General features: G+C 37.1%; 1 protein-coding gene across 4 annotated transcripts; it reads right to left on the bottom strand.

Moving 5' to 3' along the window:
• On the bottom strand, window positions 1-25,506 carry LOC146002885 (mortality factor 4-like protein 1). Of its 4 annotated transcripts, none has more exons than XM_083140926.1 (10): window positions 25,389-25,506; window positions 20,243-20,370; window positions 19,394-19,489; window positions 16,458-17,073; window positions 11,560-11,676; window positions 10,302-10,390; window positions 7,502-7,604; window positions 6,314-6,383; window positions 5,183-5,267; window positions 1-569 (listed from the first exon to the last, which is right to left on the bottom strand). In XM_083140926.1, exons 2-10 carry the CDS (start codon window positions 20,272-20,274, stop codon window positions 464-466), a joined length of 1,314 nt encoding a protein of 437 aa, XP_082997052.1. In that variant the 5' UTR covers window positions 20,275-20,370; window positions 25,389-25,506; the 3' UTR covers window positions 1-463. The 4 variants fall into 4 exon arrangements, with proteins under 4 accessions (XP_082997052.1, XP_082997050.1, XP_082997051.1 ...); XM_083140924.1 differs by having other exon boundaries at window positions 20,256-20,370; XM_083140925.1 differs by having other exon boundaries at window positions 1-554; window positions 20,256-20,370.
• Window positions 25,507-25,829: the final 323 nt, after the last annotated feature.

Below are 25,829 nucleotides of genomic sequence, written 5' to 3'. Positions count from 1 at the left end.
TTTATTTTTACAGTTCACACAAAACATTTAACAGTAAAGTATGCAAAAATTAATATCACAATATTATACCAATGAAGCAGATTCATTAAAACAGGAAGGAGAATCAATGTGAAAAGAACAGTCTTTTAATGAACTAACAATGGTGTTATCCACATACTACAGGGAACCATAAGCAAGATTATTTCCGTACAGTCTGTAAAATTATGTGCATATATTATTTTGACCATATTCACAATATTCTTTCCATTAAGTCTGAAATTACATACATTCTGCATTTACTCTTTTCATTTTTGGAGTATTACTAAGTAATTATCAGAAAACTAATCTAAAGAATAAAAATATCTGACAATAATAATCAGGTACTTTGATTTATAAAAATATATATATATTTTTAAGTCTTTGCACTCTCAGTTTGTACTGTATCACAGTCGTCTGTTTCCAAATTATTCATGAGCATCTTTCCTTAGTACATCAATGCTCTTCTCTGATATTCAGATGAACTATTAATATAAACTCTCTTACTGAATAAGGTTGAAGAATTCTTCACTAGGTACCTGAGAAATAAATCACTTTTATATGGTATTAAATATTCTTATTTGGGAATATATAAAATTTTTGCCACTTGACAACATAATCAATCACATCGATGTATGCTTTCACAATATCAACTAGACTTGACGAGCTGTATCTTTGAGGGTGAACCCTGTCCAAGCCCGGCTGCACAGTAGCAAGGGGGAGGAGCTAATGGCTGCACATCATTACCTTGCGTTCTGTCCTTGCTGTCGACCACCCAAAGGGCGAGTAGGTGGCAACTACATAAATGTATCTCTCTCACACATTGTGCGGAGTAGCCAAGGTCACCCGCGAAGATACACCTCGTCAACTCTAATCATTACACCTGAGCCAATACCACTTTGAACCACTACCCATACCAATGCTTGAAAATTGTAACAATTAGAAGTTGTTTAAAATATTGATTAATATTAGTGGGTGAGTATTACACTCCAATTATAAACAACAATTTAACAGTTTTGCTTTAAAATATTCCAAAATTACATCAGCATATTAAAATACCTGTTATATAATCACAAAATACAGCTTTTCCATATAACATTGGTACAAAATCAAAGGAAAATCCAAATTTTGCATAACTTCCAAGATAACATCATAAGCAAACAACCAAATTCCGGAAAAGTATTGGCTGGTATCGTTAAATAAAATCCAACTGATGCATCAGTATCAGCTCAGCCCTACTAATCATTACTAGATAATGTTTGGTTGACAAACGATAAATCTACAAAAATTGGCAATAATATGCATCTTGTTTCCAAAAATGTTGAAAAGACAAAAAGTTATATGTGCGAAAGCAATAAATTTTAATTTAACATGCTCCATCACCAATGCATTTAATTTGACTAATAGCTTTATTACTCAACAACCAATTATGCATTAATAGTGACAAAAATGTTACCTTACTTTCAAAATTTCAAAAATTCAACCCCATTGATGTTTCAAATAACTTACTACAAAATTCTGCATTTTTGTCAGTAGTTTTATGGATTTATTTATTCACTGGCACTAACAGTAAATTATTATGTATTTTCAGGCACAGAGACAAGTCTAGATAAGAAAAAAATGTAGCTGGAGATAATTGATCATAAGCTAGCTAAGGTTGTAACATTCCAAATATTATATATTCAATTTGGGAATATTACTCGTACTTTTGTACGTTTATAGAGTTTATTTCGGAGAAAATAAACTCTCCACCGCAAAATACGATAGCGCTACGGCATTTAGATGGTGGTGCCATCTGTCGTAGATAAGCTAAACTATACTCTCCTCCCCCCCTTCCCCTTTTTTCTTGCACGATTCCCGATCGTCAGTAACACAGTTCGCATCCGGTCTTTGAAACAGCCACCTACAGTCGACTAGCAGCGGAGCAGGATCGCCTTGCCTATACGCAATTCCTTCGCCCACGCATTGCAATGGTGAGATGGGAATACAACTTTGGAAGCCACGATTTCTAGACTCGTGTAGAGGCGTACGAATGCAGTTACGTGATCCATACCATGTGCTTGCGATAAGGACCATCAGAAGGATTGCATCAAGGTAAAGTGGACAATTATAGATTTCTGATCCTGCTACCGACTTGCCCTGTTTGAACTGTACAATTACTCTCCCTTTTTGTGTGATTATTCAGCAAGCTGTTTGTTCGGAGTTTTTTCTCCAACACATTACCCCCACCCCCTTCTTTTTGACTCTTGGATGTAAATTAACGTGCCGAATATATTGGTACAGTGCTTTCGGAGAGTGAACTCTAATAATTTATGCATGCATTTATTGGAACTGATAATGATACCAAGTGAAAGTACGTCCAACACAAAACCGTAGACATTTCTACTCCTATATTTAGTATAACAGTCCAATCCCAAAGAAAAGAGCGACTAGCTCTCTATTCTCATGCTTTTTGGAGATTGAATAATCGATTGTGACAAAGAAAATAAATTTGTTTTTCTTTACGCAAGGAATTGCTGTGCAGACATTGTTGAAAGACAGGAAGCGACGACTTAAATCAAGTTTGTCAAATGACAAAGTGCTTTTTCTAATCCTTCCCCTTTTTCCCGTTTTAATAAGTCGTGTCCCCCGAACACCTTAAGCAGTAGCCTCAAAGCCATGCACAATAAATAAATATATATATATATAGGTATGTGTAGGGTACATACACTTGATTGTACGTAGATGTTAAGGATTCGTTGTTATTGAAGAACGCCTCCGTAGATTGTTATTGGCATTGCGTGGCCTTTTGTTAAGTAGTGCAGTTATGTTCCTTGTACTCGTTTTTTTGTAAAGAATATTCCCCACTCTTAAAAATGAGATGTTGAGGGCCATGTAATAATAATTCACGAGTTACTAGGAAGTCAAGATAGTTTAAAATTGTTGAAATAAAAGGAGGTTAAAGTTGAAGTTTTTCTTTCCTTTACCTTTTTCTTGCTTGCTTCATTCCATTAGAGGTAAATTGAACACATTGAAAGAAAAGCAATATAAGTGTATATACATATAAATAGGTATTTTTGAATAAGAACCAGGATAAGGTCCTTGTATGGTTAAAGTCATTTTTACGTCTTTTTGACTGTTCTCTCCCTCCCCCTTTTCTTGCATCTATTTCTTGAAAAATTACGAGGAATATTAAATTGTGCAAGCCTGTTTGATCAATTAGTATTAAGAGGGTTAATTTGTGATTAAGTATTTTTGTGCCGTCATTTTGTTACAGGAACATTGTTGTGGACAACATAAATAATTAAAGTAGTAATTGGAACGGAATCTTCGTGATTTTGACCGTTCCTAGGATTTCTGCATATCAGCGGAACGCGACGTTGCCTTTCTGTTGATAGTTTACATGTTTTAGAACATATTTGCGCAACGGAAAAGTAGCGTCGAAAGGTGTTTATGACCCTTGTTTGGAGCAGGCACTAACAGAGATATATTTACCACGCGCTTCCAATAACTATCATTAACTTATCGGGTTAGTTAGTTGCCTTAACCAGACAAGCGTTATAAGGTAAATGCCCAGTGTTCGACCATGTACCAGTACCCGACCAGTCATCATGGTTAAAAGTCAAGAAACAAGGCAATGTGCAAGCCTAGCAAAATGAGAAAATATTCGGCAACACTGTAGACTTGTTTCATGTGAAAATTTAGCTGGTTCAACCAGGAGAGTGTCATCTGTTATCTAGATAACATTGTTGGTAGTTAAAATTATGACTTCTTTTTAAGAAAAGAAAGCAAAGAGAAGGAGAGGGGAGCTTCCTTCTTCCCCCCCCCTCTCTCTCTCTGGGGGGGGAGGGGGAGGGAGGTAGAGACTAGTGCATTACCTGTCGAAGATTAGTGAATGCCTTTAGATGTTGTTTATTGACTCTGGTACTTAACTACAAGTCCAAAACTGAGTTTACAAAAAATGAGAAAACGTTTCTTAGGTAAATTTTAAGGACATCGAGTGTATTGTGAAAGCTAACCTTTAGTGTCTGGATGGTTGAAATTTCAACCAGCAGCACACTGCAGCAATTAACGTGTCATTTTATGAAAACTACACATGATATTTCATGAAGGTATATCCATTGTTACTATTATTAACGAGCAAAGTGTTAAAAATTCCTTAATTTCCCTTTGTTACCCCCATATTATGATGGGATAGATTTCTAAAAGCAGCTATAACATCTAAACTACATCGAAACCAATGCACACACGCGTCTTGCATTAGGACATTGTCACCGTATGTTTCCACAAAGATACGCTGGCTTTCGCTTGCGTTTTTCTTTTGATTGAACAAGAAAACCAGGACATGCAGCACATGCTCCTTATTTGGTTTGAAGGTCAACATGTTTTCCACACAAACCCAACTCGCACTCGGTTGCACATCCACGGCATTTTGACAGGTACTGTCCTGGCAACACAGTGAGGTAACAGTTGAGACTGTGCACCAACCATTGCTTCCAGCTCCATCCAGCGACGAAATTAAGAATTATTAACCGGCACACCTGGTAATATGGTGTGGTTATACGCACATTATCCTTCTTTCATTGTGTGCCGCATGACCTTTTCCTTGCAGAGGGTGCCAGAGTACTGCTGTGTTATAGACAGGAAGAGTTGAGAAGTGTGTACCCGTGTGTGCCTGGCCAGCATGGAGGACCGAGGTGTGTTGCAATCGTGGACAAAGGATGAAGTGCAAGCTGTTGTTTTCTACGAACGGGTGGGACTTCCGGTATGTCATGTGATGGACAAATAAATGAAATGAAAATTTTGATTTTTCTCAACATTGAACGAATCTCTTCATCCTCAAAACAGAACACGCAGTTTTACGAACAGAGTTTCTTGAAACTTGCGAAGCGGTGTGACAAATGTCTGAATGTTGCTGGGGAAAAATAGTGTAATGATGCCTCTTTCTGCTTATGTCATGTTCTTTCTCCAGAATAAAACTCTCTGCAGATGGCAGACTAGGGAAACTTTCTTTCGACTATCCCTCGTATTGGCTTGTGTAACAATTGATTCACGTCTCAATAACTATAGGAGTCTAAAGTTAATTGTCATAATGTACTTAGAAATTATAATAAACATGCCTTGGCATGCATACATCTGAAATGTTCAATTCTTGGAACTGGATAATAAAATGCTAATGTTTTCATACCTGAAAATGTCATCAATGTGCATGACAACATCATGAAGACTAGTTTCGTCAACAGGAACAACTGGCAACATCTTCCCAATTTTTACTGAAAAATTAGAAACAAACACCACTCATACACAAAGAATCACATAACCTAAGTGAAATTACACTGTAACCTCTCCAAAAGGAACTGCTCCAGATCCCACTCTCAATTCTAACATTGAATAATTATAATCATCAACAAATACTGTATTCTTAGTTGGAGATTTCTTGACTTATGTAACATAACATTCATGCAGTAATTTTTTACGGTTATCCTTAAATGCAAGTATGTTTAATTCTCAATTCTACAATTAAGCCTTATTGTGGACTGACATATAAAATGCATGCCCATTGGTTAATTATATTTTATTGTTTCTTCAAATTTCCAAGTCATAACGTAATAATTCAAGCACACTGGAATATCAGTGGCAACTTCAAGTGTTGGAAAATTAAAGAAATACTACGTAGTTTATAAGGATTGATGTTAGGTTCACCTCCAAAATTTCCTCAGTTTGTTACTGACATGTGCAATATGCATCTATAAGAGACAGATAATAATAATTATTATTTTAAAATTTGTATAACAAACTAATCAGTCTGTATGATTCCAATAATGTCATATTAGTGTACATAATACAATTTTTTCAGGCAGTACACAGTGGTAAACAAAACTGGTACTTTTTCTAGCTGACAATGAGAACTCAAAGCTTCACAATTACTATTGGTAAATATTTATGCACATAGATCATACGAATATATTACCCTATTATTAGTACATTTATGATTAATGTATGGTTTTTCACAGAACAAGCTGCTTATAGTTTTTATCAGAACAGCAAACAGATTTACAAAGACCACAGGAACTATCTTCTCCATAAAGGATAAAAATACATTAAGCATACCAATAAATGTGCTGATCTGATAAACACAGCTGTGGTTTAACTTCTCAGGGCAGTGTGTCAAATATGGGTCTAGTTTATACAAGTGTTAGGCTATTTTTGTAAAGAAAGATTTAACCTTAGTCCTGTATACCTTAATGATGTAAATGTATTCAGGTTTCCTCTGTACGGTTATACAACTTTACAAAACAGAATTAAAAATTTCACTTACCAAAGAGTCGCAGAAGATGTATGGCACCATATATTTTACTCATAGAGGTTTGTGGAAGCGTTTCTAATATCTATAATAAAAACAAACAACACATACACAATTTGAAGGGAAAAAGCTGCCAAGCAAGCAAAATATGAATACATCCTACCTAGTTAAGAGCAAGTGAATATACAAAGGCCATTATTAATCCACAAAATAAGATAAAGCAGAGCAGCTCACATTGCATGGTTATTTATTGCATATCCAAGAAAGTACATTTGTAATGCTGATGTAAAACACACATGCACATGAACAGCAGACAATTTTTCAAGTTCAAAAAAAAAAAAAAGTGACTACGAATTCTTATATGACACACAGAACAACAGTGCCTATAGAACGTACTGACTAGATAATGACTGCTATTGTTAAAACAAACTAAAGGAAAAGTGTACTTATCATATTTAACCATTCTGGTTCCAAAATCTTCCCGGATTTTACGTTATTCCCAGGTTTGTATTCTGAAGTCTGTGTAAATTTTTTGATCAAAATTCCACCATATATGGCTGATTGATTGGAAATAATTATAAAATAACGGCAGGAATATTTATACTGATCTTGGTACTACAAAATTACAATAGTCAGAAAATGAATCGCAGTATGACTTCTTGTCTTTCATTTGGTTTGATATCAGGTATTTAGTTTCATTTTTGTCACTTTTGGCTAATCATGAGGATGAGTGATGATATGATGAAATTGATGAAGGAACACTCACAAAGTACACCCAAGCGCAGGTTGGGATTTGAACCTGGGACCCCTAGCATCATTGCATTCTGTGCTAACCACTCTGTGGCACAACTTCATATGCCATCTTGAGATTTCATCATTAGTGCTGGAACACTTCACCACTTCAAGGGCATCTTTAGCACCCCATCCAATAAAAAAAGGTATTATGTATATCAGAAATTGGTGTATATTATTGTATAGCATGCCCCTCCCTTTCAATTTTTCAAAGACAACCATGCTTCTATATCATTTCCACATCACGTTTCACATTATTTTTCACTACAGTTGAGCAGTGTGTTGAAGCCTGCATGACAAATCACCTTTAATTGCTTAGTGTGCATCAAGTGTTTAAAGTGTCTTAAGCAATCTTGGGTATAAATTACGAGAAATGTTAATGTCTCAAGTATAAAAAGCTTAACTACCTACCTGAACATACTGGAATTTTTCGAAGTTGTATAAAAGATGGCTGCCAAGCATTGCATCAAAGAACTCCTTTAAACCATCTGCTACTTCCTTAATTGCACTTTCCCTGTAAAAAAGGAAAACTAGGGCTGAGCCAATACCACCTTGAATTGATACTTACTCTTACCCATTCCCACTGATACCGAAGACTGAAAATTCTAACAATTAATAGTAGTTCAAAATACTGATTTACATTAGTTTGCAATTATACCCAGTATACATCAATTAACCACAAGTTTTGTTTCAAAATATTCAAGAATTCCATCAGAATATTGAAATGTGTGTTACATAATCCAGTTGTAACACAAAATTGGTGCAAAATAGAGATAAACTTTGTATTTTGCATAACTTCCAGGATAATTAGACTACTCCGCAAAAGTATGACATGACAATTTTATGAACCATGTGAAAGACCAAAACACTGGAAACCTATTGGTCAGTATTGGAAATAAATGCCAACCAATACTTCCCCATACTTGTATCAGTTCAGCCTTACACTTAATGCAGTCCTGGAAGCACAGCATATCAAATAATGTAATACTAATCGGATGTATGGGACAAATCAACTGGTATTGTATTGTTATCTGGCAATATACAGGGTGTCTTAAAAGTAATAGTGCAAACTGATACAGGTGAAAGTACACGATAATAGAAGCAAAAAAGTCTCAGTAAACATGGGTCTGCAAACGAACCATTTTCGAGATAATCGTGAATGTATGATTGCAAGCCGCCACTGACTTCATTGTTTGTAAACGTCATCCTTTTTTACCTTTTAGTTGGTAAAATGCTAATAATATGTGTGAATGTGTGGGTACAAACAGTCACTGACTACAGCGTTTGTAAACGTCATCCTAGTTGATAAAATACCAATAATACAGTATGTAAAATCAGGAGATCTCATTGCTTTTATTGAACATTCTACTTAATTTAACAAGAAATACAGCACTACTTTACTAGTACGTATGTTCTACGTTACAATTACTGTACACTCTTACCTGTTAAAGGAGGTGTTCAAAGTGCCATCCTTCAATTTGGATGCAATACTGTACGTGACTCCGCATTGAGTTTCAAATTCTTTCGAACCCCGGATCATTTCGCAATTTGTCACAAGCATGTACAATTCTCTGTTCCAGTTCTTCAACCGTGTCAATGGGAGTGTTGTACACTAAGCTTCTGAGGTGACCCCAGACACAAAAATCCAAAGGATTTAATTCCGGTGACCTTGGAGGCCACGGTACAGGCCCACCTCGACCTATCCATCTTTGATGATATTTGCATGTTAGATGTTCATACTGTATTATTGGTATTTTACCAACTAGGACAACGTTGACAAAAAATGAAATCAGTGGCAGCTTGTAATCCCACATTCGTGATTATGTCGAAAATGGCTCATTTGCAGACCCATGTTTACTGAGACTTTTTTGCTTCTATTATCGTGTACTTTTACCTGTGTCAGTTTGCACTATTACTTATGAGCAGTGGTGTGCCCAGGATTTCCAAAAGGGAGGGGTTATGTATACTTTTTCTTGGTAGTTAGCCCTCATTTTGTCATATTTTCCTAACTTAGGCGTTCTTTTTTTTAGGAATACTGGGCCAAAGGGGGGGGGTTTATAACCCCCAGCAACCCCCCCTTGGGCACGCCACTGCTTATGAGACACCCTGTATGAACACCAGTGCAACAGATTACATGTAAAAATTACTGAAAATTATACTAATCTGATAAATGCATACATAGCTTGTAACTTACTTAGTGTAAATTTCTGTCATTTTTGTTAGTATTTTTATGAATTTAAAGGTATAATGCACATATCCTGGTCAAAATATGTAGTTTATATTTTTCAAAGCAAACTCATTTCTGGTCACTTCGTTGTGGGTTTTTTACAATGAAAGGTGAATGAGCCACACAAATTCTTCATCGAGCATTTATTAATGTATCAGATTGGTAAAATATCAGTTATTGGAGGTTTCAAATTTCATGTCAGTCCATCTCTAAAAAAACATGAACCAACATGAAACTCTTGCAGACATCAATAAAATACAAATATTGGGCCTGACCAACATCACTTGTATATCGGTTGGAATACATTCACTGATACTGTCATTTGGGATCCATAATTAAAATGTGATAACTTCATTTAAAATAATAATAAAAAAATAACACATTGCTTTTATCTCACAGTTATGTTCCAACAATGTAACATTATTGACAACATTCATTGCATAAGGCCTCCCGATGGCTTAGTGCTAACATTGTCGCCTTGTAATCAAAGGGTTCTGGGTTCAAAACCCGGTGGAGGCACATGTCATAGTGGTTCGGATCCCACTTTAGACTGTAGGTCCAGTCCCAATTAGCCTTCCTGTGCATAAAGTGAGCTTAAAACAACAAATCAAGCAATCCATTGCATAACTGTAACATTAATAAAACTAAAAATAAATATGTGATGAAGGAATGTGTGTTCTCCTGAAATGTTACAACAAAAAAATAAATAAATGGTACTTTGAAAAACTTAAATCGGTCTTTGAATAAAATAACATTGCATAAAACCAGTTTTCAAATTTCAATTAATTTCAATAGTGATCACGTCACACCAACCTCCAGCTGCGATCAAGAAAGTGTGGGGCCCTAACTCCACACTCCATGAAGGCATGGTGCTAAGCACAGGGGAGCACACTTCATAGTTCACAAAGTGAAAGGTTTTGTAAAGTCACAAAAATGAATCAAATTTAGGAAAGAGACTATAAGTTACAGTACAATATAACTTACTTAATAGGTACTTGACTTGAAATTCTTCTCTCCTTCACATAATTCTCTAGGATCACAGCAACTGGCAATTTGACAGGCAGATTTATGAGCTATCAAAGAAAGGTAAAGTACTATATCTTTACAAATAAACAATAATACAGAAACATTAACTTTTAGTGGATGGCTGGTTTGATTTTATAGTTATGGTTTTAACATGGAATAACACCATTAAGCCTTGTTTCCATGATATGAAAAACTAAATATGCTGACCAAGGCAGTAATTTATTTTATTAAAAAACAAACTAAACATATTGTTTCAACCTTCTAGCAAGGTCTTCTTCAGACTCTGTATCAAGTACAAATGTAACAAGATACAAAAACAGGGCATTATATATACAAAAACATTACTCCCTCCAGACTAAATTACTGCCTTGGTCAGCTTGATTTTCATTAACATGGAAGTTAACAAATTTAGCAAATTTCACACACAACACAAAAAAAAATAATTTCCATAGGAACACATTGCCATCCCATTATGAAATTTTGCACACAAATTGTCAATTGATGTCTTTAAAACATTTTTAATAAAATTTAGAGGAGGTGTTTCAGAGATCTTCATTTTTTTTTCTTTTAGTTTTTGAAAAATTCAAACAGCACAGTTATGTTACATTTCAAATTAAAGCTCATTAAAAGCAGAAGAGAATGACACCAATTTGAGCTCTGCAAATAGCTTTTAATCTACAGCTGTTTAAGATTTGAATATGTCAAATTTTGGTATTTTTTAATTTTTTGAAAGTCAATAACTCAAAAACTAAGAGCCCACAAAATCTGAAATTTGGCAGTTTTTGCCCTCTTTATAGGTACAATGAATAAACAAAAAATCTTGAAAATCTGAATCTCCAGAAAAAGGTTGATTTTACATGGAATGACCCAAGTTGTTTGTAAAAGAAAGTTGAAGATACAATCTTCAATCTTGAAAATAACAATGAAAACAATGTTGCAAATTAATATATCCAGTAATGAAAACACGAACTGTGGGAATTTATAACAAAAGATAGCTTCTCTGGTAGAATAATAAATGTCACTACATTATTAAACAATAAAAATATATACAAATCAACAATACTTTGAATTTTACACATATGTGTGTTCACATGCAGGATTTTTCCCCAACACTGATCAAAAAATAACAAAATACTAATAATTTTCAGAATTTTTTGCTATCACCATTACTGCAATTAGGCAAATTCTACAATAAAGATAATGAAAAACTTCACACCTTTTTGTGCTTCGTTATTAAAGTACAATCAAGCACTAGAAAAGGTCTGAGTTCTTCTGGTATTATAACCTGTGGAATTCCTCCTAAACCAATGACCTCTAGAACACTGTCTTCTTCCTGGGTAAAATGGAAGAAAAAGACTAAGAAATGCATATTCATAATTAAGTATTCAACAAACAAAAGATTGTGAAAATAAACACCTGCTCTTCCTTTAAAGTACTAATGTAGCCAGTTGGTTAACATACCTGCCTTTGGGCTAAAACCTGGGTAAAATCCCTACGGTGGCAAGTTATTAGCACCAAAATTATGGCTGCAGCTTCTTAGTTTACAGTTGTTACAAGCATTTAAACGGTTTGAGAGAACACATGCCCCCTTCGTCAGACATATAATTTCTAGTTTGTGCACAGTCATGGACACATCTGGGTTGTAATGATCCCATTGGGAATCAATAAGATTGTTACATCCCATAACTGTCCATGACTGTACATAAAAAAACAAAAACATTTTTAACCTTTACTGGCCCGATGATATCATATGGTATCATCAAAAGTAAGGTCGTACTGGCCCGATGATACCATATGGTATCATGGTGCTGATTACGAAATGGATGTGCTTTTTGGACCTTCATACTCTTATGTTTGGGTGGAAACTCTGACACAGGTCTGGAGCAAGCCTGGAAAATTCACATTGATGGCCCCCCTCTCCCCAACATATCCATGCCACATTTCCGAACAGAGTTTGACATTTTGGCTCATTATTCAACTTGTATGGCACCCAGGAACATGAAACATTATGACGAATTCCCTGTGATAGGCTTGTCCAACATTCATCCATTCATCCCTATTTACCTTCCAGACCTTTCCCTAACTTCCAACAATATATCAAACCAACAAACCCGTCTTCATTCGCCTAACCTGTAGCATAAGTAGCAATGGTAAGTGCCACGGTCGAATTTTCTCCTGAATTTTAATTAGTTTTACCAAAAATTACTCCGAACCTCTCTCATTACTTGATGATGACTCGCATAGATTATTCTTTACCTTAAATGACCAGTACGAACTAGAATCCCCCCCCCCCCACTCCTGGAAGGGAAGACAGTCATTAGTACACAACACACAAAATATACACTGGGAAAAACCTTTAGGTGGAATACCACACCGCGATTCAAAAATACCAGTTTATTGACAAAAAAGAGTATTAATCACTTTTAGATACACGGACGTTGACCCCCAATATTACTGACTTTCCGTCATTGTTCATGTAAATGTTCCACATAAGCAACTGCTCAATAACTTACAGATTTTCAGAAGGCACACCTGCACCTTTATATATAACAAGCATATCTGAATAATCACCCAAATCAAGTTGGAATGTTTCATACATATGCTACCCAACATAGACTTCCTTAAAAAAAATCAGACGGATTTCAAATTTAACTATTACACGAAAACATGCTATCAAACAACTTGTTTTACATTTCAAAGCTGTCATTAGCTATGAGAGGTTCCATGCCTCTACTAATACTTGCTTAAACGCTCGAGAAAAGTCACATGACCTAGAGCGAAATTCACCATTTTCATTTTAACATACAGATATAAGAAATGCCAACTTCTTCACTACATGAGTCCAAATTTTACTCCTTTCCAGTGATTTATAGTTCATCCAATTCTCGAATTAGCAGCGTTTCAAAATAACAGCGCAATGCCCTTTGTTATGTTTCAGGATTTTACGCAGAAAGTACGCGAAATATGACCATAGTCGCACCAAACATATGCCAGCATGCGTAGAACACCAGGACGTGGCTTTTTCAAAGTTCCAAATACCACCCTCCAATTGACATATAAGCAGAATTTTGTACTCACATTTCTGCAACCAATACAAACCATGTGACTATGGTCGCCCGTTGAAAATTCCGTTCATCTTCCAATCTGTTGGACGTTCGCCTTAATATAAGTACATGTACTTGATTCTCAAAGCATAGTGCTTAAAAGGCGATAGGCATAAGAATTGGCACTATCTTTACAATCCCGATAACGTTAGATTCCTGTACCATCATCTTCTTTGACAGCCTCCTCCTTCCTTTTCCTTTTTCCGGAAGTCCCCCCCTTCAGTACCGGTTCCAGTCTATCCTTTTTCTTCTTCTTCTATTTTCAAGAGATTTTATGCTCACTCCTTCTCCCTCATGTCAATCACTTTTCTTTCCAATTTAAGTTCGCAAAAACGACGTAAATCCTTAAATTTACCACATAACTATTGCCGCAGCAATCATCACACAGACCATCAATAAAATGTTGTAATAATCCGTTTAAATACCACTACCTACTCTCTATGCACGCAGATATAGCAAAGGCCATCTATTGAGTAAAATCACATTATTTGTGACAGTGCCACAAACTGCTGCCACCTAGCGAGGAAATTCTGAACTCCTTCAATATACCCGTTTACAGTTTACATCAAGATCAGTGTTTTTAACCTGGATTTTAAAATAAAAATAAAAAACATCATAAAAATAAATACAGTACACAATTAAAGGTATTTGCAACAGTATTCGTTATAACATGTTTCATTCTCTTGAGAAACGTCCATTCTTTGAAAAGAATACTAAAGTTTGAGCCTTCTCCCCAAAATAGCGGGAGAAGAAGGGGCAAACTTCAGATTTGTTTTTTTCCCCCATTGAAATTCGGGGGGCGCATCCCCCAAGCCCCCCTTCCTCGGTCCGGCATTCTGAAAATTGTACAAAATGGATGCGCTGATGTTTTAGCTGCAAAACAAAAGTTATCCGAAGTAGATTGCTCCCATAGTGCCAGAGTTATAACAATTTTCCTCCAAATAGTGTTCGAATTTAAAATTCCCGCCGAGAAGCCTTGGCCAGAACGCTTTCGTAAACCTGCTCGGCCGTCTAAAGGTTAAATGCCTGAAACAACCGTAAAGTAACAAGAAGAATTCTACAATGTAAGAAATATGTACATACAAGAAGCACACACCCCTATTTTCTCCTACCTCACCAATGTTGCCTAGTAAACTAAATTTAATGCTTTTGTTGAAGACTTCAACACTGAAAAAAAAAAAAAAAAAAGAACCAGCTCTGTGTTGCTAAGGTAGGGTAACACAGGCAGGATCTCATTATATGGTTCAGCACGATCCTGACTTCACATTTTTTCCATATTTTCTTCAATCATTTGTAACCATCTTCTAATGATTTAATTCCTGGACTCCCTGATGGAGATTTCAGTGACATGTGTTACTTGGAAGTGAACCTTCAGTAATCAATGCAACTATTCAAACTGAAGCGACACGTCAAACTGCACGTGCATCACGTTACCTTGCTCTCTTGTTTGTGCATGTGCGGTGAATGCTTGCTTATAGACTGAATGGCCTGTGTTGCTTGTCGCTTTGGTGTCAGACTGTTGTGTACAGAAACTTTTATCAGCTTTGATTAGTATGCTAACTCAAGCTCTCCACCTGTGGTTCAGTTTCCACTTTAAACTATAGGTGCAGTCCCGATTAGCCTATCTGTGCATAAAGTGGACTTAAAACAACAATTCAAACCCTCCAGGAAGTGTATATTGATAAACACATATGGAAACTAAACTCTAAAACACATATGGAAACTAAACTCTAAAACACATATGGAAACTAAACTCTATGGTGCAAAAGCCCTAAAAGGGGCAGGGCCTGCCAGAGCGGCTTTTCATTGGGTGACGTGTGGTCAGCGAATCGGATCCCATTGTCATTGTTTTCTGGCTTTCGTGACCGGAACCTGCTACATCATCTTTTTCAAGTAGCTTCCCAATTGTCCTCACAATGCTGAGCCAACGGCAAAATTCTGCGGGGTCCCACCGGGAAACGAACCCAGGACTGACTGCTTGCACCGAAAGAGTGCACTAAATACATATGCATCAGAGGCAAGGCGTCCGGTCATTGGGAGATGCGGTGATGACCAAGCAAAATAATAGAAATATTGCATTTTATATATTTTAGAGAAGCAGTAAAAATAATAAGTGAGAATACTCACATATTTGTACGAAATAAGCCAAGCGACAGCATGAAACAGCTCAAAATACGCAAGAGATTCGCTAATCTTAGCGCATCGAAGTGAGGCCCCAGTACTACCCCTCGCGCCGAACCCTCCCACAAAATTTCCTATTGAAGGCAATGGTGTTCATCGGCCCAGCTCATCGCAGAATGGTGTGAATCTCTCTGGTCTCTGCTGGTGCCGTGAACAGCCGAACGCTTCTAAACAGGCAGACAGGTTCAACGACCTATACTTTCCACCACTCTTGAAGGTCTGGGTCATAACAGGCCCTTTTTTCAGGCCCCATCCCTGTGTTTCCAGCCACGGCAGGGTTTGTCTGGAGTCATCAAGATTCTTCCGAGTATCCAGTGGCATGCTCCAGGAGGGGTAGTGAGGATCATAATTCTGCTTAGGCTTAATATTCTTTGAAAAAAAAAGAAGAAAGAAAAGGCAGGAAAATATGGCAAAATGAGGACTTCAGGAATGACTACTAAAAAGTACATGTAACCCCCCTCCTCCAAAATCCTGGGCACACATTGAACGATATGAATCTGCTTTTCATTATCAAAACAACAATTGGCAGCGAACCATAAAGGTTCTTCTTACCTTTAAACGTGACAATTGAGGTGTTTGCATTTCAGTTTCCATCATATTTATTAATTCTCGTCATATGGGATAGAATTATGTCTTTTGTAGTCGTAAGGTCTGTGGTATGAGCTTTTACATTGAATTGGCAGTGACCTTGGTGTTTATCGCAGAGAAATATTGTGCACCCCTCCCCGTTGGAAGTTCGACCCTGACTTTTGGCAAATCTTGCAATGACTACGTAAAAATGTCACGCTTTGCCATTGATATGCATAAAAAGAAAAAAACTAACACTTACCAAGGACTCCTCTGCATGCTTTTTCTTTCGATCTTGAGACATTCTTGAGATTGATGGGAACAAATTTCCTCCTGCTGAAGATGCATTTTCACCCTTCAAAACAGGACTGATGTACTTCTCAACGTGTGGCACATTCATGCTTGTGTTCCTCTTTGGTCTCCTAGCACGCCTCCTGTGAACTGGTAAACTAGTGTGCAAAACTTTTGAAGTATCAGATTCTTGTTGTGAATCCAAATGTTTTTGCATGCCTATGCTCACTTTTGCTCGTCCAGCTCTCCTCTTGCGAAGTGGTAAACTAGGGTGCAAAACTTTTGAAGCATCTGACTCTTGTTGTGAATTCACATGCTTTCCCAGGCAACTTGCTACTTTGGAAACTCCCCTTCTATTTCCAGAACTACATTTTCCTTTTGAAATCAGAGTTCTACCACTCATACTTTCTCCTGCTGGTGCTGTCAGTATTTCATCTTCAAGTATATTCTCTGACACTGAAAATTTTGTAATCTGGACTTGATCAACATTTTGCAACTTAGCAACACTTTTGTCTTGACTTGTGCTATCTTTGTGAGCAGCATTGCTTTTTGGGAGGAGCAACCTTGCTGAAGTTCTCTTAGGGTTTCTGTAAAATAAGTAAATGTGTAAGCACCCACATACAATAAAAGTTATTTCCATCTGGATGAGTCAAGTTCCCAATGAACAGTCTCTCAAAATGTCCAGAGCCAAAATATTCTGCATATTTATTATCCATATTTTGTAAGTAATGAATTACTGCTTTCCTTCACATGCAAATGATTTTCAAAATAGTATGTCATGTTGTCTGAATTATAAACGTCAATTGTCATGTAGGAAAAAAATACAACATACTCAGAGATTCTCACAATAAAGTTGTAAAAAGGTAAAAGGTAAAGTGCTCCCCTGTGCATAGCACCACGCCATGAAGGCGTATAGGGGGTGTGGGGGTAACGCCCCACACTTTCTTGATCCGGTTGTGAGTTGGGGTGATGTGATCAGCATCACACCCCTGACTGCCTTTACCCCCCAGGGTTTCCCCCAGGTACCCATGTTATTCGACGCTGGGTGGGCACCGGGGCCGCTTCCATCGTTAGAAAAGTTCCCGGATTTCAACCAGCTGGGGATCAAACCCGGGACCTTTAGCATGGTAGTCAGACGCGTTACCGACTGAGCCACCGCGGCCACAATAAAGTTGTACAGAAGAAATTTTGTGTAGAAGGATAAAACACAAAGAAACAAAAGGACACACATTCATATCATGAGTGTAATGTTAATCTACTTAAACAAAACAACGCAAATCAGATAATATCATGTCAAAATTATTCATTAAATTTTCCAATATTCTCTGGTGTCAACAGTTGAACATACAATAAAGTACAAAATATGAACAAAAATTCAGAAGCAATAAATTGGGTACTCAGAACTACAGTGCATTTCAAAAGGTCATGCAACTCTAAATTCAATCATTTGTAACATAAAATCTGTACAGGATATTTACATTAGGTTTTCTAAATTATGAAGCCTCATTGATTGAGACATTTTTAAATACCTTTCGTTGCTCGATGCAGAAATTCTAGAAATCAATCAATGGCTCAGATCAATGATTCTTTTTTCCCCACTTCAGAAAGCCAATTTTGGATGAGAAAAGAAAGTTTAAAATACTGAAGGCTCAATTTGAACGGTCAGAGGAGAAACCAGGTAAATCAAATATCTGTCGCAAGTCACGTACTGTGTCATTTTCTGCCATATTGATGCTGTGCTGGGATTTACATGTTTTCTTTCCATACATTTTACACTTCCATTCATCACAGCATATGTTTTTGTTCCTTTTAATTTACATGTCCAGTAATGTTTTGCAATTAAAATTTAAATTTCCTGGAGTTTGTTAACTTACCTGTCCCCCCCTCACCTGAACCTTCAATTTAAGGTTTGTGACTGGCACCATGCCATTCCATGATTGACCAATAGCAGTCCTGTGCTGCACTTGGTGAATTTAGGAATAACAATTTTATGGGCAAATTAAAAATGTGATATTTAATCTTTAACTACTATGATCCGATCAGACTTGACTGAATTTATCTAACTTTATTTCTCGCACCCCTCCAACCACAAGTGAACTCTTCTCCAAACCTATCAGTTGGGGTGCTGGCTACTCGATGTCAAGGAAAAGAGGTCTTGCCTTTGTTTTTTCAAATCTTATTGAATTAATTATATTTTCAGTTTTTTTTTTTTTTAGTTTCAAATGGTTCATAACTCATTCTCAGTTTTCCCAAAATATTACATATTACTTTGAACTACCTCTCTTCTGACAGCATAAAAATGTAGAAATTTTTAGAATTTGAAATTTCCAAAAAATAAAGGAGCCACTGTTGCAATTTTGACTGATTTTCTTCTTCTTTGCACAAATTATGTCACGTTTCTTTAACCAAACAATAATAATTGAAAACTGCTTTACACTATTCTTCTATAACCACGTCAAGTCATGTGAAATGCGTCAAAAATTGAAATTAGCAAAACAGCTGGTTCACAGTTCAAAATTGAAACAACAGTGGTCTGACAGACCCCTCCATAGTAGTTGAGTGATTATCAATGTCCATAATACTGAAGGGTTAATGGCGTATAGTCTTAGCAACAATAGCAGTCCAAAATTTTGTCAGCAAAATCTGGCCTGAGAACCATGAATTGAGTTGGAATCTTAAAACAATTCACCTTGAAATAAAGGAATAAAACAAACAAAGAAAAAAATCCTCATACCTGAAAGCACATTAATACTACTGTTGTTCTTATCAATATTATGTCTACAATGCCTATAATTATTCAGATAATTCACCAGTTCTTGAATACACTACTATCTTATCCAGTGGGGATCTTATCTCTATGAAAGTTAAAATAGTCTCAAAGTAACAAAATACTCATAAGAAACTTACTTTTCCATTTCATGAGCATCTAACAGTTCCTTTGACTTCTTGAGATTTGCATCTGTATATTTCAGAATGCGATCTTCTGAGACCCATTCATCCCAGCTGCAATAAAAGAACACCACAGGCTAATTGTAATTACATTCAAGGGTTTATCTAAATTGCAACTAAAAGCACTACAAAAAAAAGTATACACAGTGTGGCAATTTGAAATCGAGACTGGTGCTGTAAAAAATAAACAAAGTGTTCATAGAAAGTTACTTACCTGGGATCATTCACAGTAGGACCCTCGTGCATCCACCCATCATTGCACCCTGCCTACCAGTGCATGGAAGCATTGCTGAATTAGTTTTGTGTAATGCTGTTCAAAATCCTTGTCGTAGCCCTCTTGATGGTCGGTACGATATCAAAGTACGAACCTTTGAGTGCAGATTCTAGTTTAGGAAATAGAAAATAATCACACAGGGCCAGATCTGGTGAATAGGTAGGATGCAACAATATACGGATTACCTTTTGGGTCAAAACATCCTTCTCAATAACAGCCTTGCGACGTGGGGCATTGTCATGAAGCAGACATCAGCTGCCATCATCCCAATACTCGGGCATCACATGAGTTATTCTTTGCATCAAATGTTCCATAACCTCAAGATAAAATACAGCAGTCAAGGTCAACGAGCTCTGCACCAATTGCTCGTGAGAAACCCCTCACTTGTTCGCACCACAGGACAATTGCATTTGGTACCACCTACCGAGGCAAAAAAATCAGTCTCAATTTCAAATTGTCGCACTGTGTATATTAGGATTTACTTCAACAATTTCATATAAAAAAAATTAACAATAAAGAAGGAATGTACTCACGCCTGGCACTTACTTTTTCTTCCATCCTGCATAATGAACTAAATATCTGGTTCCCTTATTTCTCCTCTCAATATTTAAGCATTTAGCCTCATACATCAGTGACCCATGATAACATAATATCTTATCACCTGAAAAATATACATTAGTATCTTCAAAGAGACCCACTCTAACTGGTTTAAACTTAACATTTTAACTGACATGTGTATCAGATTGATACAAGGCAGCATATAATAATTCAATACACATCTCCTTTGAAAACAGATGTATGTATGAAACTACAAGGGCTATTTTTTTTTTTTTCAACCTCCGATAGGGCATGGAATCAAATCCAAAATGAATAGCAAAATTGGTTTATTGACAATCATTTATCATCTACTTTTCAAGTAATCATCAAGAAGATTCAGATATTTATCGTACCGAAGCACCCATCTTCCAATACCCTCTGCAAAAAGAGGTGACGTCTGCCTATTAAGCCAGGTCTGCACGATGTCCCAAAGTTCCTCATTGGTGCAGAAGCGCAGTCCTCCCAACCACTTCTTCATGGCCAGGAAAAGGTGGAATTCACTCGACCCTAGGTCTGGGATGTAGGGAGGGTGAACAAACACTTCCCAGTGAAGTCGAAGAAGGTCTTGGGTTGATGAAGCAACATGTTGTCGGGCATTGTCATGAAGCAAGAAGCAAGACAATACCTGAGAACAGCATGCCTCATCGTTTGATCTGGATGGCTCTGCGTAGTCTGCACAATGTCTCTCAGTATGGAGCTGCATTGATTGTGGTCGCCGGCTCCCTAATGTAAACCAGTAACACACCTCGCTCTTGGCAGAAGTGTCAATTGTAGCAGACAACTCTACGTGCATTGGCCTTGGCAGTGGCAGGGGAGACACCAATCACACCAAGTGATGCCCTGCTTCCTAGCGCTTCACGGGCCACCTGGCAGTGCCATCGGAGGTTGAAAAACAAAATAGAGCTCGTACTTTGTTACAAGGTGTGCATAATTATTGTACACACAGCCTATGAAAGAAGAAATTTTAAAAAGTGCACACATTCTTAGATACTTTAGCGTGCATACAACCGGTTTTTACTAATAAAAAGCAACGAAAGTACTTTAAGATGACAGCTTATTACGCACGAGCCATACTTTGGGATCAATATCCACAATATTGTTTTCAGTGTGATGGCACCATTTTTTTAACGTACAACATGAAATCTATAGATTAAAAAAAAAGCTGCAACTATTTTCACCAGGTTCTGAGAACATTGTATTTTATATTATTTTATTACATTCTTGCTGAACTTACTGCTAAGAAGTTATTGAAATTAAAATGGGTGCAACTACTACTGTCAACAGGTAGTGAGAATAGCAGAAATTGCTGAAGACCAGAAAATACATGATCAGGTGTTGGGAAGTACAGTGTGAGGCAGTCAAACGGGAAGATTTAAAAATTCACAAAAAATAGAGAGCAATCATTTATTTTTTGAATATGGTGTCAGTAAGATGGCATCCTTGGTTTTGCACACATTGTCGGAGTCTCAGAGTAAATCCGCCCATGACTTTGCGTAGCAACAGAATGTTGTGGATCTCTTGCCGAATTCTCTCCTTCAAATCATCCCTGGTTCTTGGAGGGTTGTCTTGAATACTTTGGGTTTGAGGTAACCCCAAAGAAAAAAGTCAGGAGCCACCGAGTCGGGTGAAAGGGCAGGTCACGGAATATCGCCAAATCTGCTGATAAGACGACTAGGAAATGCGAGTCTAAGCACATCCATAGACACACTGGCAGTATGGCTAGTTGCACCATCTTGCTGGAAGAGTATTTCTTCATCTGGGTGATAGGCAACGAGGGCAGGCAGGAAAAAGTTACCAACATGTCACCATAACGTCCAGCATTTACAGTCACTGTTACCATGTTCATCTTCGAAAAAGTAGGGGCTGATGATTCCACGAAATGTTATGCACACCACACTGTTGCTGGAAGAATGTTTCTTCATCTGGGTGATAGCCAACAAGGACAGGCAGGAAAAAGTTACCAACATGTCACCATAACGTCCAGCATTTACAGTCACTGTGTTACCATGTTCATCTTCGAAAAAGTAGGGGCCGATGATTCCACGAGATGTTATGCACACCACACTGTCACTTTTCCTGAATGGAGAGGCGTTTCATGCAGAGTGTGTGGATTAATTTCGGATGGCTGGATTTACACAAACTACGACACTGTGTGCAAAACCAAGTACGCTAGTAATTTCCACTCATGTACAGTACATTCATGTTCACAAAATAAATATTTTTTGTGATTTTTTTTAATCTTCCTGTTTGACTGCCTCACCCTGTATTTACAGAGGTAATATTAATGCTAATAGAGCTAAACCTGACAATAATAGCATTTTGGAACATAATATCCCTTCATACTTAGTTCATGTGACATATTAGCAGCACCAGTAGTTACCATTTTTATCCAACCAGTAGCGTAGCCAGAAATTTCAAATCGGGGGGTGGCAGTGTTTGTTGGGTAAATACTTAACAAACTTGCACCTAAAGTTTAGAAACTCAGTGGAATGGTCAGAAATTTCAAAAGGGGTAAAGGTTGCAGGGGGGGGGGGGGATTTGGGAACATAATTAAACAATTTGCCCATAAACCTATATGAAACATATTTTAACATACAATACACATAATGCAATGATATTTAAAATAATTTAGACTCACCAAAGGTTATAAAACAAAATTCAGTGTCCGTCTTTGCAAAGTGAATCTATTGAGAACCTCCACCGACCAGACACTAACCGCATTCTCTTGTCTTCAAATCCCCATTTCCCCAACTTTCCAACCCCAAAAATAGCCCAGGGCAGTTGACCAGTTTAGTCAAAAGAACATGATTTAACTAAAAGAGCAAATAATAAGTTCACATGAAAGACTCTAAAGCATTCGCGTGATGCCTCTCAGGGTATGGGGTAATATCTCTCTGTTAGTTCGTCAAATAAAAATCAAAGTTAAGTTTGCACTAAGAAAAATGAAGTCTATTTTACTTCTTTGCAACTAAATACTTATATACCTAACATATAATCCATGTCACTCAAAGAAATTAAACTTCTTATAATTCAACTTGATCACTCTATTCAGAAACCGAGCCCAAACTTTTAAAGTCAAAACAAAACACACTCGTAATTGCCATGGCAACAGCTCTTAACAAGATAAGTATATACAGATTAGTCACTATCCTGACATTATCAGCGATAGGTAAATTACAGAAATTAATAAACATTTGTACAAGAGAAAAGGTAAATAATAACAATAAATATTAGTGCAATGGGAAAGGACGTGTCACAGTAAGATTTCCTGTTAATGTAGTAAATATCGAGGCCAGCTGACCGTGGAATTCCAAGAATACAGCTTAATTCTACCCACCTTCCTTCCATGTACTGTCAAATATATACCACGATGAAAGAAAATACCTCGACCAACGTTGTAAACCTTGGAGAAACTCATTTCCGTAAGTAAAAGGAACTTGTTTACAATACCGGACCACTCTCCAATTTCTATGAAATTTCGCCTACTCACTAATTGTGAACTCCTAATCACGAATCTGCATGTAATAATTGGCGGTCAAGTATGGAGACCGAGAAAAAATAAATAAATAAATAAACTATGTTTTCTTAACGTAACGTAACCCTGCCATAAGAACAATAGCTCCATGGAAGATGCCATTTTCCCAACATGAAGAAATCACCAGGCAAGACAAGGTTTAGTTCTCTTAGCTAAAATATTAATTTCTCTTTGTATTTATGCTAATGGAACCTAACCTAACCTCGTAGGCATTTCTCGTCTGATGTCAGCAAGATTGTTGTGCGTAAAGAAAGACCATTAACGAATTGTGAAAGAAAGATGGTTCCGAATTGCTGTGTATGGACAATCACCCTGGTAAATTGCAAGGTTATTTTACAAGTTCCATACGTAAATGTACAATTTTAACAAGTGACCGCCAAATATGAACTACAGATATGTCATCATGACACCGAAATTTTATAGAAATTGGAGAGTGGTCCGGTATCGTAAACTCATGCTGTGTAAAATTGAAGAAATGTGTCTCCGATGTATGAAACTGTTACCGAAAATTTTATTGAAAATGGGGGGGGGGGGCTTTGGCCATGTGAGCCCACTACCTAGGCCACTGCCTCCAACTCCATAACATGCAGAACAAAAGTACTCGCCTCCTGCACAAAAGGAAATGCACACCGACGTAAGTTTCATACACATACAACATAGGCCTAGTACACACATCTGTGTAGCAGAACAAGGCAGGCTGTAGAGTCCTGCTACTCCTGCGCAGCTAAATATCTGGTGAAAATAGTTCAAAACCTAGCTTCACCGCCTGGTGAAAATAGTCATTCCGGGGAAAAAAAAAAAAGTCATTCTCGAAGGTGTAAAATGGTCAACAGACCCTTAATTCGAAACTTGGACCTAGTAACCTATGTTCCAATGGCTACAAAATTAGATCTGGAATTAGCCATCCGGTAAGACTCTAGTTTATGTCCTTTTCCTAAGGAATACGTGTCATATATCGTTGGAAAGGTTATTTTATAAGGAATTCAACAAAGTAAATCCCAAGGCGAGGAAAAATTTCCTGGAGGAGAAAATCGAGAAAAACCGATGTTGTCCGGATATGCGTGAATGAACGTACTAAGGACATTTTTCGATGATGAAGCACATATTTAGGGGTGAAATGAGTGCTAATGGAACCTAACCTAACCTCGTAGGCATACCTCGGTCCCGTGAATGGTTAGTGACAGAAAGTGTAAAAAGAAAAACTTACTTACCCTACGGATGCCGGAGCGCCGGTATGTCTGCTAGCACGGTTTTGAAAACGGGCAAGGAGTGCGCAAGAAAGACAAACGGGCAAGAAGGAGGTAAACTAGAGTCTAGCCAGCCATCCCCCATACAATGAAGAAAAATTATCATCCAGTAATCGGAAGTTAGACAACCGATTTAATTTCCTGAATTTGTAAACTATCTCGTAGGATAGTTTGTCCGAACATTGGACCATGTGCTTCTATTATTTTGGCGCTTTTCAACATATCCCTACTCTGTCAATGTCAATCACATTTACATATTCACTCATATTTCTATTAGTATGTTTTGCATATGTTGGTTACCTTTTTGGAATTCAGACATTTTCAAAATGCAAATTATATTTAGATCCGATCCTTGAACCGCGCGCTGTTGTGTCGTCGTGGGTCTGGCCGCCTGAGTGCATCCAGATTCCTGGAAGGCTCAACGTAGTAGTATGTCTATGGCTCAACGTTGTAGTGTATGCATGTGCTCAACCATAGACATACTGCTCAACGTTGGTGCAAAGTGGAAAGTAAATTTCTTTCTATGATTTGGGTATGATTTGCTCATGTAATTAGATATTTTGTTTCCACCGGAGTAGAGAACTTCGCATAGCTTGAAAATAAAAATATGTGAATAAATATTACGTTGTACATAATACATAATACAAGACAAAGTATTACTTTGTGTATGTTGATACTATTCGATTCATCCTGGTGCACACAACAATCAGAAATATCATTCACTTGACAAATAATACCGTT

Source organism: Lepisma saccharinum, chromosome 19 (genome assembly GCF_977018435.1).
Source record: "Lepisma saccharinum chromosome 19, izLepSacc3.1, whole genome shotgun sequence".
NCBI lineage: Eukaryota > Metazoa > Arthropoda > Insecta > Zygentoma > Lepismatidae > Lepisma > Lepisma saccharinum.
The sequence above is the reverse complement of the archived record's forward strand: the minus strand, read 5'-3'. Positions and strand labels throughout refer to the sequence as shown.

Coding starts and splice junctions, on each gene's coding strand:
- LOC146002885 (XM_083140924.1), bottom strand. Junction 7,605..10,301: donor TCAAGTCAAGTACCTATTAA/GTAAGTTATATT, acceptor CCTTTTTTACAG/GGAAAGTGCAATTAAGGAAG. Junction 570..5,182: donor CACATTGATGACATTTTCAG/GTATGAAAACAT, acceptor ACCATATAAAAG/TGATTTATTTCTCAGGTACC.